The 16714-nt window shown below is 38.6% G+C and overlaps 1 protein-coding gene across 3 annotated transcripts in view; it reads left to right on the top strand.

The window, feature by feature from the left end:
* LOC110050081 (structural maintenance of chromosomes protein 1A-like) overlaps positions 1 to 16714 on the top strand; it is a 93914-nt gene that overhangs the window by 18381 nt on the left and 58819 nt on the right. For 2 of the 3 annotated variants that reach the window (XM_020755949.2, XM_089273774.1), the window contains exons 3-8: positions 1771 to 1874; positions 5031 to 5151; positions 6642 to 6709; positions 8217 to 8307; positions 8583 to 8660; positions 12184 to 12396. In XM_020755949.2, coding sequence (XP_020611608.2) covers positions 1771 to 1874; positions 5031 to 5151; positions 6642 to 6709; positions 8217 to 8307; positions 8583 to 8660; positions 12184 to 12396 — 675 coding nt within the window. Of the gene's footprint in view, positions 1 to 1109; positions 1368 to 1770; positions 1875 to 5030; positions 5152 to 6641; positions 6710 to 8216; positions 8308 to 8582; positions 8661 to 12183; positions 12397 to 16714 lie in introns of those variants that run through there. The other variant, XM_089273773.1, reaches the window with a different exon arrangement.

Raw genomic sequence — 16714 nt, 5'->3', positions numbered from 1 at the left:
AATTCGCAATATTCACTGAGCTTTTAAAATTATAATAAACAGGGATCTTTTGGATGAAATGTTATCTTTTCTATTGCCTGTTGTTTCTAGTTAGGGCCTTTAAAAAAATGGAAATCCGGGTGGAAGGGGGGTCCTTGAGCTTGGAAATCCAGGCGGGAGGGGGGCTCTATCGGTCTGGGAAATCCAGTCAGAGGGGGGGGAGGTCATAAATGCTTGGCATCCATCGGGGGGGGGGGGGTGTATTTTTTCTGGAATAATCCAATGCTGCTTTGCATCATCCTGGGTGAGGTAACTGTCACTTCCTTTATTATACAGCTCTCTTAGCAGCCTCAGTGTGGGAGGATTCTGTTCCAGAATTATGGGGATAAGTGTTGCTGGCGATAACCCTTCAGTCCCACACTGAAGCGATGCCTGGGTTGCCTTAGCTTGGGTGAGAAATGGTGGTCACATCCACTTCCCCTCACTATCATCCCTCCAGGAGCTTGGCATAGGTACATGCCATCCTGCCTCTGTGCCCCGTGACACCCATCTCACGGTCTTATATGCCACTCGCTGACAATAGCCCCGAGTACTGGCCTTACACGTGGCAGGCAGCTCTTGGGTCCAGGACAACTCTTATCCCCACACCTTTCTCCCACTTGAATGGTGTCTTTCCTATTGCGTGCGACATTAAATACTTCTGACCAAATGCTTTTAAACATATAGAAAACATTGGAGGAAAAAATTTAAGTAAAATCAATTTGAATAGGTTTTTTTGCTTCTTGGTGTAGTACATATACTTAGCCCAAATTTGAAATAGAATGATGTTACTGTCAGTGTTGGAAATTAGAGCTCACCCTCTTGCCAATGCAAGTGTGAAAAGCATCTACCACAGTTGGTAGAGTCCCTTCTACCAACTGTGTTCTGGGCGAGTGAAAATAACACCAGGTTAGTGCACTTTGAGAGTCATTCCCCTGAATGGCGAGTGCTTTCAAAATTTAGTTTCCAACAGTGTACTGTGCAAACATTTTTCTTTTTTTAGAGTCACATGCAATTTGTAGACATCATACTCATACTCTTTCATGTCAACATTTTAATTGCAACAGTAAATGTAAATGAGATAGTGAAATTTAAATACTCCTTTGGTTTGTAAAACATTTAATAGTGAGTTAATGTTGCAGTTCCTAGGAAGTAATGCTTTAAACACCCCGACAAACACAAGCAATAAACACGCGTTCTATGGCGTAAAGGTGGGAACACTGCTCTGCAATCGGCGTGACAGACGAACTTCCATTGCGTGACCAAATGCCAAACTTATCTCCCCAGCGGTTAATTCTGTACTGGATTGGACAAGTCGGCGAGGCCAAAAGCTTGCGTGTCCTAGAAGGGTAACTCTAAACGGCACTATGAGCTGACCTCCGGTTAGCATCGTGCTAGAGTGTAGACAGTTCTCAAGCCTTACTTATCTCCCCAGCACTACGAGCCGACTCTGCCGGCATGTGCTGGATCAGACAAGAAGAGGCATAAAAGAGCGTTAAATAGTGCCACTAAATTAGTTAATGTAAATGAGATAGTGAAATTTAAATACTCCTATGGTTTGTAAAACATTTATAGTGAGTTTATATAACTGTATTCCATATTATAAGGTTGATTTGTTTTGGTGATGATTGCATGCACAAACTTGATGATGAATGTTTGCTGACATAGCCCTAACATTTATAAATACGAAATTTTTCAGTAACTGCCTTACATGCTGTTTAATTTACAATCATGTATGTGTTTTCCTTGAAGGATCTTATCCATGGAGCTCCTATTGGCAAGCCTGTAGCAAGTACAGGCATGGTCACTGCAGTTTATGCTGAGGAAGATGGAACAGAAATCAACTTTACGAGGAAGTATGATTATAACTGATATTGATTATCATCTTAGTTTGCATTGATATACAACACTTGGTTTTACTATTCCTAATATATTATTAAGAGTCCCTGTCCATAAAAATGGAAGATGACTCGGCAAGGGTCAAAAATTCGATTTCACTCATATTTTCATGGTAGATAGGCTAGAGCGAGACAAAAACTACTGGATAGTTTTGTTGGCAAAATATCCTTTTATTTCAAAGAAATATGCAAATTACCAAATTCCGTTAAAATCGTCATTTAACACACCATTTTATTACACAAGTTTGAGAGCCTCGCATGCAAAACCACATCATTCTTTCGTCTTTAAAACACTCAAATATTTTTGTGCAATGTTTAAATGTGTACTGGGTTGATTTTAGGGAATGTTGCATTGTCTTTTTGGGTGCAAAATAATTAAATTTCGAAGACATGTATTTCATCACTTAAAAGTACTTCGTGAATATAATTAATTTTCACCATGTGCAAAACCTTCAAATGGATCAAGCTTCTAGTGGTTGAATCGCAGAAGGATGGTCTACAGATTCCTGTAAAAATTTCTTTGGGCAAATGATTGTGAGCGACGCGAGAACTTTTCAAAGTATGTCAAAATTGCAAATATTTGACCATCCATCGTCAAATTTCAATTTACGGGTTAGACGTATATTTTAGCATGCGCCACATGATTTGACCTATGTTAAATTGAAATAGACACAGAGCTGATAATTTCGAAATGTTCTAACATCATTTGCTGTAAAAGGCAGGTGCAAAACCAATTTGATGTGTTTCTCTCACCATTCATTGCACATAAAGCAGAAGTTTGCTTTTGTTTACATAATGTCCGATGTACATCGCCAACTGTCAACTTATTTAACGGTCGAATACCATGAATCTGTGACCCTCTTTCGACACATGTGATCACCACTGCATCTAAGTGTAAAACGGCTGAGTCATTTGTAGATAGTTGCTTGCTTTGCACTACACCAAAATATTACGTTTGATCATCATGGTTTGATGGCTTGAATCTTTGCTTGCAGCAGTTCCTTGTTCGTCACGCAATGTTGTCATCCCATTTTAGGGGGTAGGGGTAGGACAATTTCTATCCTAATACGTGAGGCTCCGTAAGGCTTGGAATCACTGGGAGCACACAATCGTGTTGAGTAGGAAGAGACTGAATTAAGAAATGAAAAGAATGAATAGTTTACCATTGCCCCTGTTGTTATCTTTTACTCGACCACCGCTACCTACATCCCCTGCGTAATACTGTAACGTTAAACTCATACCTAGGTCTTTTCGTGCTATGCAATTATTTTTGGTTTACATGTAATACAGTGGGCTACCCTCGGGGAAATGGGTGGTGACCGCTTAATGGGGCTAGCCGCTTAAATAGAGGTTGGTGTACCTTGAAAATTTAATTTTTCACTGTCGGGCTATAAATTACTTGGTGAACATTCAAGACAATCATGATAGACGTGTGTTTGAATTATCACTCATCATGCACCTTCAATTTCAGACTCTTATCTGCCATCGCCCTTTCCAAAACAAAGTTCTTAAATTTTGGGTGGCTGCTTAATAGGGGTAAAGACAATAATGAAACCCTTATCGGAATGACCAAATGGTGGCCGCGGAGGTAACCAGTCAATAGGTGTTTTATTTATAATATTTTACTGACTATAATTTTGGACTGTATTGACAACAACATACCAATGCCTTGCCACTAAGTAAACAAAATACGCCAAATAAAATGGCATGGCCAGGGCTATTTACTCACGTAATTACTAATTAAATTTAGTCTGTTTTTCTCACGAATTAGATAGTGATTTCCTATTTTTATTTCAGCTAGTTCTTGCTTCATTAATATATGATTTTTTTATGGCGATTTTCTTAAAATTCTAGTGGGTACAGGCACTAGCTTTATCAGCTGTTGTCTGAAACGTCAGAACGTACAAGAGACATGATGTGGACCGACGCCACGTACACTATAGAACGCGATTATATAAATATACACATATTATCATATATATGAACAAACAGATGAACAATGATTAAATTGTTTCAGTTATCCTGAGAGTACTCTATACAAAATAGATCAAAATGTGCAGCATATGCTGTGACAGCATTGTGTGATGAACAAATAACGGCTGTAAGATTGTGCTGCGCTGACATGCTTATCAGCAATGGTCAGCAATCGATCAAACGCAATATTTTGGCGAAGCGTAAAGCAAGCAACTATCTACAAATGACTCAGCCATTTTAGACTTAGATGCAGTGATGTTCATAGGCGCAGAAAGGTGGTCACAGATTCATAGTATTCGACCAATAATAGGTTGACAGTAGGCGATGTACATCGGATGTTAACCTTGTGTAAACAAAAGCGAACTTCTGCTTTATGTGTGACGAATGGTGAGAGATCGACTAGAAACATGTCAAATTGGCTTTGGACCTGCCTTTTACAACAAATAAGGTTAGTACATTTCGAAATAATCAGCTCTGTGTCTATTTCAACTTATTATAGGTCGAGTCGTGTGGCACATGTTAAAATATACATCTAACCCGTAAATTGAAATTTGACGATGGATAGTCAAATATTTGCATTTTTGACATACTTTGAAAAGCTCTTGCGTCGCTCACAATCATTTGCCCAAAGAAATTTTTACAGGAATCTGTAGACCATCCTTCTGCAATTCAACCACCAGAAGCTTGATCCATTTGAAGGTTTCGCACATGGTGAAAATTAATTATATTCACGAAGTACTTTTAAGTGAATGAAATACATGTCTTCGAAATTTAATTATTTTGCACCCAAAAAGACAATGCAACATTCCCTAAAATCAACCCAGTACACATTTAAACATTGCACAAAAATATTTGAGTGTTTTAAAGACGGAAGAATGATGTGGTTTTGCATGCGAGGCTCTCAAACTTGCTTAATAAAATGGTGCGTCAAATGATGATTTTAACGGAATTTGGTAATTTGCATATTTCTTTGAAATAAAAGGATATTTTGCCAAAAAAACTATCCAGTAGTTTTTGTCATGCCCTAGCCTATGTACCATAAGAATATTAGCGAAATTGAATTTTCGACCCTTGCTGCGAAATTAAGAATTTGTCTGATTTTTACAGGCAGGCACTCTTAAATGCCTTTTTTTATTATAGGATTGTTGGTAGTGGCACTGAGTACAGAATCGATAGCAAGATTGTATCTCCACAACAGTACACTTCTAAATTGGAAAGTCTGGGTATTTTGGTGAAAGCCAAGAACTTTCTTGTGTTTCAGGTAATGCCAACTTTATGGTGTGGTAGGTGAAAGCTGGAAAATTGAAGTACAGTCGAACCTCCAGTTGCAACCACCTCTCGTAAGCGTCCAGTTTTCCAAAATACCAAACGTTTCCAAGTCAAACCACTATACTTGGAACCTCTTGTAAGGGACCACCTCTCGTAAATGATTGTGACCACTTTTAAAGCTTAAAGTGTGAAATTTTCTTTTGTTTTTAACCTCCTGTAAGCAACCACTTGACAGCTAATAGAGCGAAAATTGGATGATAAGGTGTTGTAACATTATTGCATATTTCCTGGGCAGTACAAGAATTGCAAATATCTCGATTGGAAGTGCAAGGTTTTTTTGGAATTGACTTTTCAATACTTTGGGAAGCTTAAGTATTTTTTTTTTTGCTTCAAAAAAAGTTATTACAATGGTCTTAGATGGACAATGGATGATGGGGTAAGTCTCTGCAGTTACCATATGCTGATGAGTCAAGGTTTTATCCAATGTAGACTAAGCTCTCGCAAGTGACCAGGCTTGACATTTTGGGTGGTCGCTCATGAGAGGTTCAACTGTACTTTTTGTGATTTTAAACACAAGGAATATTATATCTTCTTGTTAGCAAACCTTTAAAGTACAAGATACAGCTTTTTAGAGAGCTGTTGTGGTATGATGAAACAGGTCTTTGAAAAGTTGTATTAAGTTTTATGAAATATTAATTACTGTTATCCTAGAATTATGTTGATCTATGCATTTGAAGTTTAAACCATTGTGTATTTAAAGGCCTTGAAATAACTAACTAGCAGGTGTCTGTCATGTTGTCTAGTCAAGTGTTTAGTTGCTCAGACACGACCTGTTTTTGACCTGTCTAATATAGAATCAGTCCTAACTTTTGCAAAGTGAACCCTGAAGTCCATTAATTGTTGCTTAGATACTAAATGAGTTACATGTACCTAGTAATCAGTGAAAACCTCTGACAAAAACTACTTAGTTTTAGGTGACTTGACAGTGAAAATTGCAAGTTATCATTTTTACCTTGCTTTATTGTAGAAGCAGTGTTGTGCTAATTTTTATTAATATGAAGTAGAGACATTGTGAAAGGTTGCTTGTCTCAACTAATCACAGTTTGCACTTCATTAGTTTGGCTGGTGTTTCTCTTCTAATTTGCATTCCTAACAGGAATGATAGATTTGTGACTGCCAAGAACTGTTCAACCACTAATCTATCTTGGAAAGCAAATATCATACAGTGTAATATTTCACTAGTGTAAAGTTAAACTTTCTTGAAACAGAGAAATGGCCTGACTAGGTGACTGGAAATCCAAGGATTTGACCAGCCAATACTGGCCTGTGTTACAGCCACCTTCCCTGATGCCTTTTTCTGACTGGATGTTGTCCATTGACTGGCCTGTATTTTAAGCCCTGTGTTAATCAGTGATGCTTTAGTGTGGTCATCTTTGTGTAATAGGGCTCAAATTATCATAAGTTTACGCCTTTGTTATTTAGGGCACTGTTGAATCAATTGCCATGAAGACTCCAAAGGAGAGAACACAAATGTTTGAAAAAATAAGCAGGTAGGAAAAATAACTATTGTTTATCCGCATAGCAAGAACATTTCTCCTTTCTCTCAACATTTGAAAGGCTTGATGGAAAAAACGGTGTTAGGTATTTTTGGTCTTAAGTGAACTTTGCCAAAAGCTCTCAAGAGTTTGCATGTGGTTTCGTTTAGGTCTGTTTTTTTTCCCCTGAAGTTTGCTTCGTTTTCGAGACATTACATATGCAAAACACTTGTATTTGTTTTCACCTTAGCATGTGACAGCAAAGATGTTGATTTCACCTAAGTAAACAGTAAAATGTTGATTTCACGTCAACGCGCAACTTCTGAGGTGTTGATTTCACTTCAAAAACAGCCAAAGGTAGATTTAACATTAATTTGTGACTGCGAAGATGTTGATTTCATTTAAAAAACAGCAAAATGTTGATGTCATGAGTATGCATGACTGTTGAGATACTCATTTCACTTAAGGAACAGCAGAATGTTGATTTCATGTTAACGTGTCAACTCAAAAATGTTGATTTCGCATGAAAAACAGTTAGAATGTTGATTTCATGTTAAAGCGTGACTGCAAAGATGTTGATTTCACTTATCCATTGACCCCCATGCTGTCCATAACCGTCTGTTACAAGCATTGGGCTCTGTTCCACTTCTGACATTATCACCTTTGACCAAAATTGGCATCACCTGTACTCAAGTTCTGCAGCAGAAAAAGATTTTTCCAATGAAACCCAGATCAGAGTGATTGGCTCAATGGAACCTGAAATATGCACTCAAATTTCTGAGCATTTTCGTACATATTTCAGGCTTTATGGAGCCGATCATTCTGATCTGGGTATCGTTGGAAAGATCTTTTCCTCCTGCAGAACTTGGGTTTAGATGATGCCAAGTTTGGTCAAAGATGATGACGTCAGAAGTGGAACAAAGGTCAACGCTCCTCATGACCGGTTATGGGTGGCATGGGAGTCAATAGGTTAAATGAATAATTCATGTGGTAACAGAGTATTTGGAATGGACTTATTTTGCTGTGAAATTTGGACAGGACATTCACTGATAAATAAGGAAGATGAACGTATTGGCAAATTCCTTTAATTTGAATACTTTTCCTGTGGAGTCCTTTACCACAACATGTTTTGCAAATTGTTTGATACTGGCATTTAACAGATCCATAAGCAGATAACCATCACAGGAAAATGCTCACACTTTGGAAGATTAACACTGCACATTTACATGTATTTGCATCATTGATCATATTTGATACTAATTAATTCCACATAATGTCACTCGGTCATTTTGGTGTTTTCGGCCTCACACTGCCTTAAGAAAAGAATCACTAAAGTAGAGCATAATTTTAACAAATTCTACACGGCTTTTCTATAGACATATAGTTTGAAGAAGTTTCATTGAAAACAGTCTGTCTACAATTTTTTTTCTGATGAATAACCACAAAGGTGCAGAGAAACGTTAATAGATTTTCTGATAGCCAGTTTCAGTGTAAAGCCATTTTGGTTTTTATAATATTACAGATCTGGAGAACTTGCAGATGACTATGAGAAAAAGAAGGTAGAAATGCAGAAGGCAGAAGAGGAGACCAGTTTTAACTATCATAAAAAGAAGGTACTCAAATTATCACCTGTGGGCTTGTACATGTTTTTTACCTTACTGTCCCAAATGTTTATGAACTGGAGGTGTCCTCACTACACTGTACATATCATTGTCAGTATGTGTCTGATAAATTTATTCCACTGAAAAAAAAAATTAGGATTTCGTTTAGTTTAAATTTTGTTTGATTTTTTAATCCAAACAACTTGCCTTCTCTTGGAGGTTTAAGTTTGCATACATACATGTACCAATCCTTTTTTTTGTCAAGTATACTTTGAAAATGGTTTTAGGGAATTGCAGCAGAGAAAAGAGAGGCAAAAGCAGAGAAAGAGGAGGCTGATAAATACCACAAGCTGAACCAAGAACTGGTGAGTCATTGGTTGCTAGTGAAGAAACATTTTCCATATCTCTGTTGAGTCATGGAGACACAAGGAGTAGTTTGGAAAGGTAGAAATATTGAGCCCCAGGCAAGTGTTTCTTCTTTTGTTTTGAGTTATCGTAAACTTGCACTAGTCCTTTTTTACTTGATAAAAACACAGACAAAGTGTTTTCCACGTCTTTTTCAAAACACTGCAATAAAAAGATAGTAAAAGCACTGAGATGTTTTGGTTATCAAAGTGTACGTATGTTAATGCTTTTAGTCGCACCATACTCAATTCAAGAGTTTGAGCTATTTCAATTTGTTTCTATCAACTTATTGACTCAAGTACAGGTTTAAGCACCACTGTTTGTCAAAACTGGCCCAATCCCCCACCTGGGGGTAAGGAACTGAAGAAGTTTCTAAAGTGTATTCAATCATCAGGAGAAGATACATGAAGCCCTTCCTTTTGATGTATGTTGTCAAGCTCTAATACTAGGAATATGTTGTAAGAGAAACAGCTAGGAAGCCATTTAACAGGAAGCCATTGATTGGGAAGAAGTGGTGGACCATGTTGAAAATGTCGGGAGTGGGAGGATGGTTCATTAGCTAAGATTGACTTCTGGCAAGGACAAAATATGTCAATCCAGGGTTTCAATGAGACAGCTACATCTAGTATTATTACATCTACAGTCCTGGAAATATTTTGTTTACTAAGCAGGATATACATTCTTTCAAATCTCTAGTTTGACCATAGATATAAATTAGAAATATGGTTGGATTCTAATTAGCATTTTATGTAATTGGCATGCACAGAGAAATTGGTGACCAAATCTGGAGCCCTACATGTACATATGACCCTTAAAATAATTATGTATTTTACTTCTCTATAAGACACTACTTCCATAGTATAATTTTTTCAGCTATATGTTTGACTATTTAGCATTAACTATTCGATGTTGTTCATCAGTTTAATAAAATCATCCTCTAATGGTTAATTCGCAAAATTGTTGTTGATGAGATGTCTTATAACAGAATGGCTGGAAACATTGACAAATATGTTTGCTTTATAAGCTTAAGCTCTTGCAACTTAATAGTGTACAAGATATGCATAGGTGATGCTATTCTTTCTAGAATTATGTTATTTGCTTTTAAGTTATGCACAGAAGACTACTATAAGTTAATGTTGGTTATACTAACAGGATGTGAAAAATATTTATATTCCCACTTGCCTTTTGGGTAAGTAACTCTTAATTTTGCTTGATTCAAATGTCACTTTCCTTGCCATAAGTGATAGGAATGCACGACTAACATTGTGTGATAGATACAAAGCTATGTATTATCAGGCTTATATCCGTAGTTGTGTGTCCCTTTGTTGGCATAGGTCAGTCTTGCTGTGAGCTGAGCTTGTATATTTATATTATCTGTGTCAGCTTTCATGTTTGTATACTTGCTTGCTATTTCCTGAATCATGCACTGAGTATCTTTGTTTTTATACAAAAATCCTTGTAACAATGTTTTCAATCTGTCGAAGGTCGTGTTCATTGCCTTGAACATTAAGGAATCCACCAGAGTAACAAGTAGACAAATGCTTTGTGCCAAGATTATTTATATTGTATTGCAACCTTCTGAGCGACTGTTTTAAATATCTTCTCAAAAGAAATTATTTCTAGCAATACCAAAGGTCAAAAACAGATTTTGTAGTTCATATGAAACACTTGAAATTACTGGTGAAATGAAACTGTTGATGAAATTCTATCTGTGATTACACAATTTTCCTGAACTTTGACATTTATTTTCTTAAGTTTCCATGGGAAATTGTTTTCGGTGTTATTTCAGGCAGTTACTTATATCTGTAGCTTTTAGCAGATGCAGAAAGGACCGTAATATACGTAAACTTATTCCCGTACAAGGTTTTTGTCCACTAACAACTGAAATTGTTGATTTCCTATAGCTGGTTTTCACATGACATCACCAAAATTCAAACTACAAAACTATTGATCTTCCTGAGATTCTACTTAAATGATGTATAACAGCAGCTGAAAACTAATATTCATACAAATATTCGCTCCGAATGGGTTCTTGGTTTTTTGATACACTACGCTTGAATTTGTAAGCTTTGCGTGACGCAGCATTTACATGACGGCCTAGAGAGCTGTCATGATGGTTAAAAAAGTGACTTATTTTGGGGAACTTGGCTATCTGAACAGTTCATGTCTTAGAAAAAGTATTATTTTAATGTTTTAGAGTTCCTCGAGGGATAAATTCATGCTTTTGTAGCAAAACTCAGTGACAGATGTTTCTGTTGGTTTCCAGCCGCCATGTTGGTGCCCATACAGATGGGCACCAGCATGGCGTCTCCATACAAATCTCTATAAATTTGGGTAAAAGATTTCTCTGCATATCTTGCATAAGAAAAATTGCTGTGACCAGAGTTTTGGCGAGAGTCTTTGCATATTTACCTTCTTTCATTTCCCAGATTCTGGACTTTGATTTTTATTTTGATCTATTTTGAATCATGTGACACTGAAAACCAGCAACTGGATTTTGTCCAGGCATGGTGTCAAATTTGTAAAGCCAGCGAGTGTATATTTTTGTCAGTTGAGTGAATGAAAAACAGTTTTGGTTGAGTGAAAATGTCTTCATCTGAATGAAAAACTATTTTCTGTCAACATCCATGAACACTGAAAGTTTTTTTGATGACTTACTAATCAATTTCTTTTTTCAATAATGTTAATAACACTTTTTGTTTCGGCTGCACCCAAGTATATTTCTACCAGAAAACTTGTATGTTTCGCTGAAGAAATTTGCCCTAGGGATTTAGCTGGATTTGTTCATTAAAAATGGTGGTGAGGGCTTCCTTTTTGCTGTAGAAACATATGGCTCCTTTTTGTGTTCAGTTTCTACAGCTTCGATACATTGATTTCAAGTTTGGTTCATATACAGTGAAACTGAAAAATTGTTGCAAAAAATGTTGAAATTTTAAGAAATATACATGACATTTTCGTGCCCAACACGGCTATTTTTTGGCATGAAAAGAAATTTGATCAGGGAAGATTTTGATCTCATGCTACTGGTTACCACTTCTCAACTGTGAACGTGCATTATGCAATCAACAAAACAATGCTGTAATTTGTAATTTTCGTCAAGCTTCATCAAAACACTTGATTATACCCATGTGTGTAAAACTTACTCTTTGTTTCAAAATCGTTATCAAAATTTATTCAGTGGATGGCTTGCGTGGGTTTTTGTCCGTGAAGCTAGTGAGGAGAGAAAGGTACTTGCCCAAGAGGAAACTATACTTGTCCTGGACTAGTAGACGGGGTTTTTTTTTTCCGAGCACTGCTAAGTGAAAGATACATTACAAATGGGATCACACACCCAAGCATTGTGCACCTTTCGTTGTGGTAGGAGAAAACATGTAGGACCCATGCATTCATTCTCTTCCCCGTTAGTTACTTTTTGCCAAATTCAGTACAGCAATAAACTATTAGATAAGGTAATTCTATTTTTATTATTTTTCTGATTTGCAGGAAGATTGTCAGTTGGAGATACAATTGTTCAAGTTGTACCACAATGAGCAAAGCATTAACCACCTGACTAATGAACTGAAAGCAAAATCTCGAGATCTGGACAAACTTGAGAAGAAGAAGAGTGAAATTGACCAGCAGCTCAAGAGTAAGAAACAGGAGAATGCAAAATTCTCTAGGGAGATGGCATCTGTAGAAAAGAAAATAACTACAAAGGTATGGACAAAGCAGCACACTTTTTCATATACCTCTTAAAATGTTTGTGTGATAGTTTTTTTTGAAAGTCTGGGAATAAAATGATACCAATGAAATTTAAGTATAAAAAATAAAATAACACTTTCAAATTAGAGTAGGCATTTTTTCGAGATTTCTTTTTTCTTCCTTTTTGGTCTTCATTTTGCAAGTATCCAATCCCAGCCATGAAGAATGGCCACAACAACAGTAGCAACAATAAACTACAAAAACTTTATTTGTACCCAGCAAGAATTACATTGGTTAAAAAATAATTATCAAAATAAATTAAAAAGAATACATGCTACCTTGAATAACCATAAGGGACTAGAAAAACAGAGCAGCCATAAGAAGACAATGGGTGCTTTTCTCAAGTCAGAACAGCCAATCACCACCCTAATTTAGAACCTAATTTGAGGACGTTTTGTGGATATGCAATGGTAAGTTACTGTGATGAGAGAAAAATTACCTCTCTCAGTACTTCCAATTCCCATAATCCTTTAATGTTAATAAATAAACAAAATGATGGCCGTTGTGGCCAAGAATAGTGCACCTCAAAAGCAGTCCAAATGACACAGATTACAGTACTAGCAAAATATAAAATATAAGGTGTTAGTCTTGACTCAAAACTTGATCCAGGATCCTCAGTCCTTTTGAGAATCAAGATACTAGTTTTGAGATTTAAGTTCTGAGTTTTGAGTCACTAGTTTCAAGTTTTGAGACACTGGAAGTATATGTCTGTGGTATTCCTAAGGTTAGAACCTCAAGGGTGGGTGGGTGGCTTTCCTTGATCTCCTTGGTGATGGCTGTGGCTGAACAGGACTGATCCTCAACTGGGCTTGCACTTGCTCCCATCTCCGGGCTGTGTGTGGGTTCTTCCACACCTGTGTTCATGGGGTACTTCTGCAGGATCTGCAAGGCTCGATCCCTTAGTCTGCGTAACTGGTGTGTAAATTGCTTGACATGATGGCGGTTTCGCTTGTATTCCACGCGTTGAAATGACTTAAGCTGATCACCATGACATGCCGTCACCTGGTATGGCTCTTTTTCCTGGTATGGCTCTTTTTCCTCGTATGGCAACAATTCATTTTCCTTCCTCTTCTCCAGTAACACAAAATCCCCATCTTGTATTCATTTCTCTGCCGCCTGGCACTTCTCTTCAGCATGATCTGCACCTACATGTAGTTGCTTTTTTCTGCATCACAACGTCTGGTTTGCTGACGTCCTGCGTCCTTAGATTCTTCCAGATCAGCAACTTGTGGCAATGTGGTGGACAAATTCCTCCAAAATAGTAATTCTGCTGGGCTCTTGCCAGTCATTACAGTTGAAATGGAGTGATAGGCCAAAAGGAACTTGTGTTCAGATTTTATCTCCAGTATCTCTTCTCAGAATGGGCAACTCTCACTGCTTTCCAACCCAATACCCCAACACCCCAATACTCCAATACCCCAATACCCAATACCCAATACCCCAATACCCCAATACCCCAATACCCCAATACCCCAATACCCCAATACCCCAATACCCCAATACCCCAATACCCCAATACCCCAATACCCCAATACCCCAATACCCCAATACCCCAATACCCCAATACCCCAATACCCCAATACCCCAATACCCCAATACCCCAATACCCCAATACCCCAATACCCCAATACCCCAATACCCCAATACCCCAATACCCCAATACCCCAATACCCCAATACCCCAATACCCCAATACCCCAATACCCCAATACCCCAATACCCCAATACCCCAATACCCCAATACCCCAATACCCCAATACCCCAATACCCCAATACCCCAATACCCCAATACCCCAATACCCCAATACCCCAATACCCCAATACCCCAATACCCCAATACCCCAATACCCCAATACCCCAATACCCCATTATCCAATACACTAATACCACAATACCACAATACCCCAATTACCAATACACCAATACCCCAATACACCAATACCCAACACCCAATACCCCAATACCCCGATACCCCGATATCCCAATATCCCGTTACCCCAATTCCCCAATACCCCAATACCCCAATACCCCAATACTCAATACCCAATACCGAATACCCCAATGCCCCTGTACCCCAATACCCCAATACCCCAATACCCAATATACCAATACGCCAATACCCCAATACCCCAATACCCAATACCCCAATACCCCAATACCCCAATACACCAATATCCCAATACCCAATACGCCAATACCCCAATACCCCAATACCCCAATACCCCAATACCCCAATACCCCAATACCCCAATACCCAATACCCCAATACACTAATATCCCAATACCCAATATACCAATACGCCAATACGCCAATACCCCAATACCCAATACCCCAATACCCCAATACACCAATATCCCAATACCCAATACGCCAATACGCCAATACGCCAATACCCAATACCCCAATACCCCAATACCCCAATACCCCAATACCCCAATACCCAATACCCCAATACACCAATATCCCAATACCCAATATACCAATACGCCAATACGCCAATACGCCAATACGCCAATACCCAATACCCCAATACCCCAATACCCCAATACCCCAATACCCCAATACCCCAATACCCCAATACCCCAATATCCCGATACTCAATACCCTAATACCCTAATACCATAATACCCCAATACCCAATACCCAATACCCAATACCCAATAACCCAATACCCAATAACCCAATACCCCAATACCCCAATGTAACAATACTGCAATATCCCAATACCCCAATACCCCAATACCCCAATACCCCAATAGTCCAATACCCCAATAGTCCAATACCCCAATAGCCCAATAGCCCAATAGCCTAATAGCCCAATACCTGAATACCCCAATACCCCAATACCCCAATACCCCAATACCTTAATACCCCAATACCCCAATACCCCAATACCCCACTACTCCAATACACCATTACCTCAATACCCAATACCCCAATGCACTGATGTCTCAATGCTCCAATACCCTAATACACAATACCCCAATATACCAATACCCAGTACCTCAATATACCATTACATGAATAATTTATACCTGTAACCCCAATACACTAATACTCAATACCCCAATACACCAAAACCCCAATACGCCAATACCCCAATATAGCACTACCCAATACATCAATACCCAATACCCAAATACCCCAGTACCCCAATACCCCATTACCTTAATACCCCAATACCCCAATATCTAATACCCAATACACTAATACCCAATACCCAATACCCAAATATCCCAGTACCCCAATACCCCAATACGTCAATACCCAATACCCAATACCCAATACGCCAATACCCAATACCCAATACCCAAATACCTCAATACCCCGATACCCCGATACCCCAATACCCCAATACCCCGATACCCCGATACCCCGATACCCCGATACCCCGATACCCCAATACCCCAATACCTTAATACCCCAATACTCCAATACCCCAATACCCCAATACCCCAAATACCCCAATACCCCAATACCCCAACGCATCAATACTGCAATACCCCAATACCTCAATACCTCAATACCCCAATACCCCAATACCCCAATACTCCAATACTCCAATACCCCAATACCCCAATACCCCAATACCCCAATACCCCAATACCCCAATACCCCAATACCCCAATACCCCAATACCCCAATACCCCAATACCCCAATACCCCAATACCCCAATACCCCAATACCCCAATACCCCACTACCCCAATACACCATTACCTGAATACCCAATACCCCAATGGACCAATACCCCAATGCGCCAATACCCTAATACCCAATACCCCAATACCTCAATACACCATTACACAAATACTGTGGAATCTGGTGACCAGCAACCTAGCCTCACTGCGATACTTTTAACCTGCGGTGTGCGTTCGGCGCATGTGTAGAGAAAACAAAAAAAACAACGCGCTCAACTGCAGGAGAGACCGCCATGTTGGAACTTTGTACTCGTTGTGTACTTGTTGCGTTGTCATTAAGTGTTGTCACTTTGTTCTATTCCGTTGGAAGTTTGTGATTCTGTGTTAAATTCAGTCTTGTGGTTTACACAAATACGTTATACCTGAAACCCCAATACACTAATATTCAATACCCCAATACCCTAAAAACCCAATACCCCACTACCTCAATACACCATTCCCCCAATATTCAGTACTCCAATACACCAAAACCCCAACACACCAATACCCCAATACCCCAATACCCCAATACCTCAACATTCTAATACACCAATACCCTATGACTCTAATACTATAATACCCTAATACCCTAAC

This window comes from Orbicella faveolata, unplaced genomic scaffold (genome assembly GCF_042242905.1).
Source record: "Orbicella faveolata isolate gen_17 unplaced genomic scaffold, um_ofav_v1 contig_35, whole genome shotgun sequence".
Classification (NCBI taxonomy): Eukaryota; Metazoa; Cnidaria; class Anthozoa; order Scleractinia; family Merulinidae; genus Orbicella; species Orbicella faveolata.
This window is presented reverse-complemented; position numbering and strand designations above follow the sequence as displayed.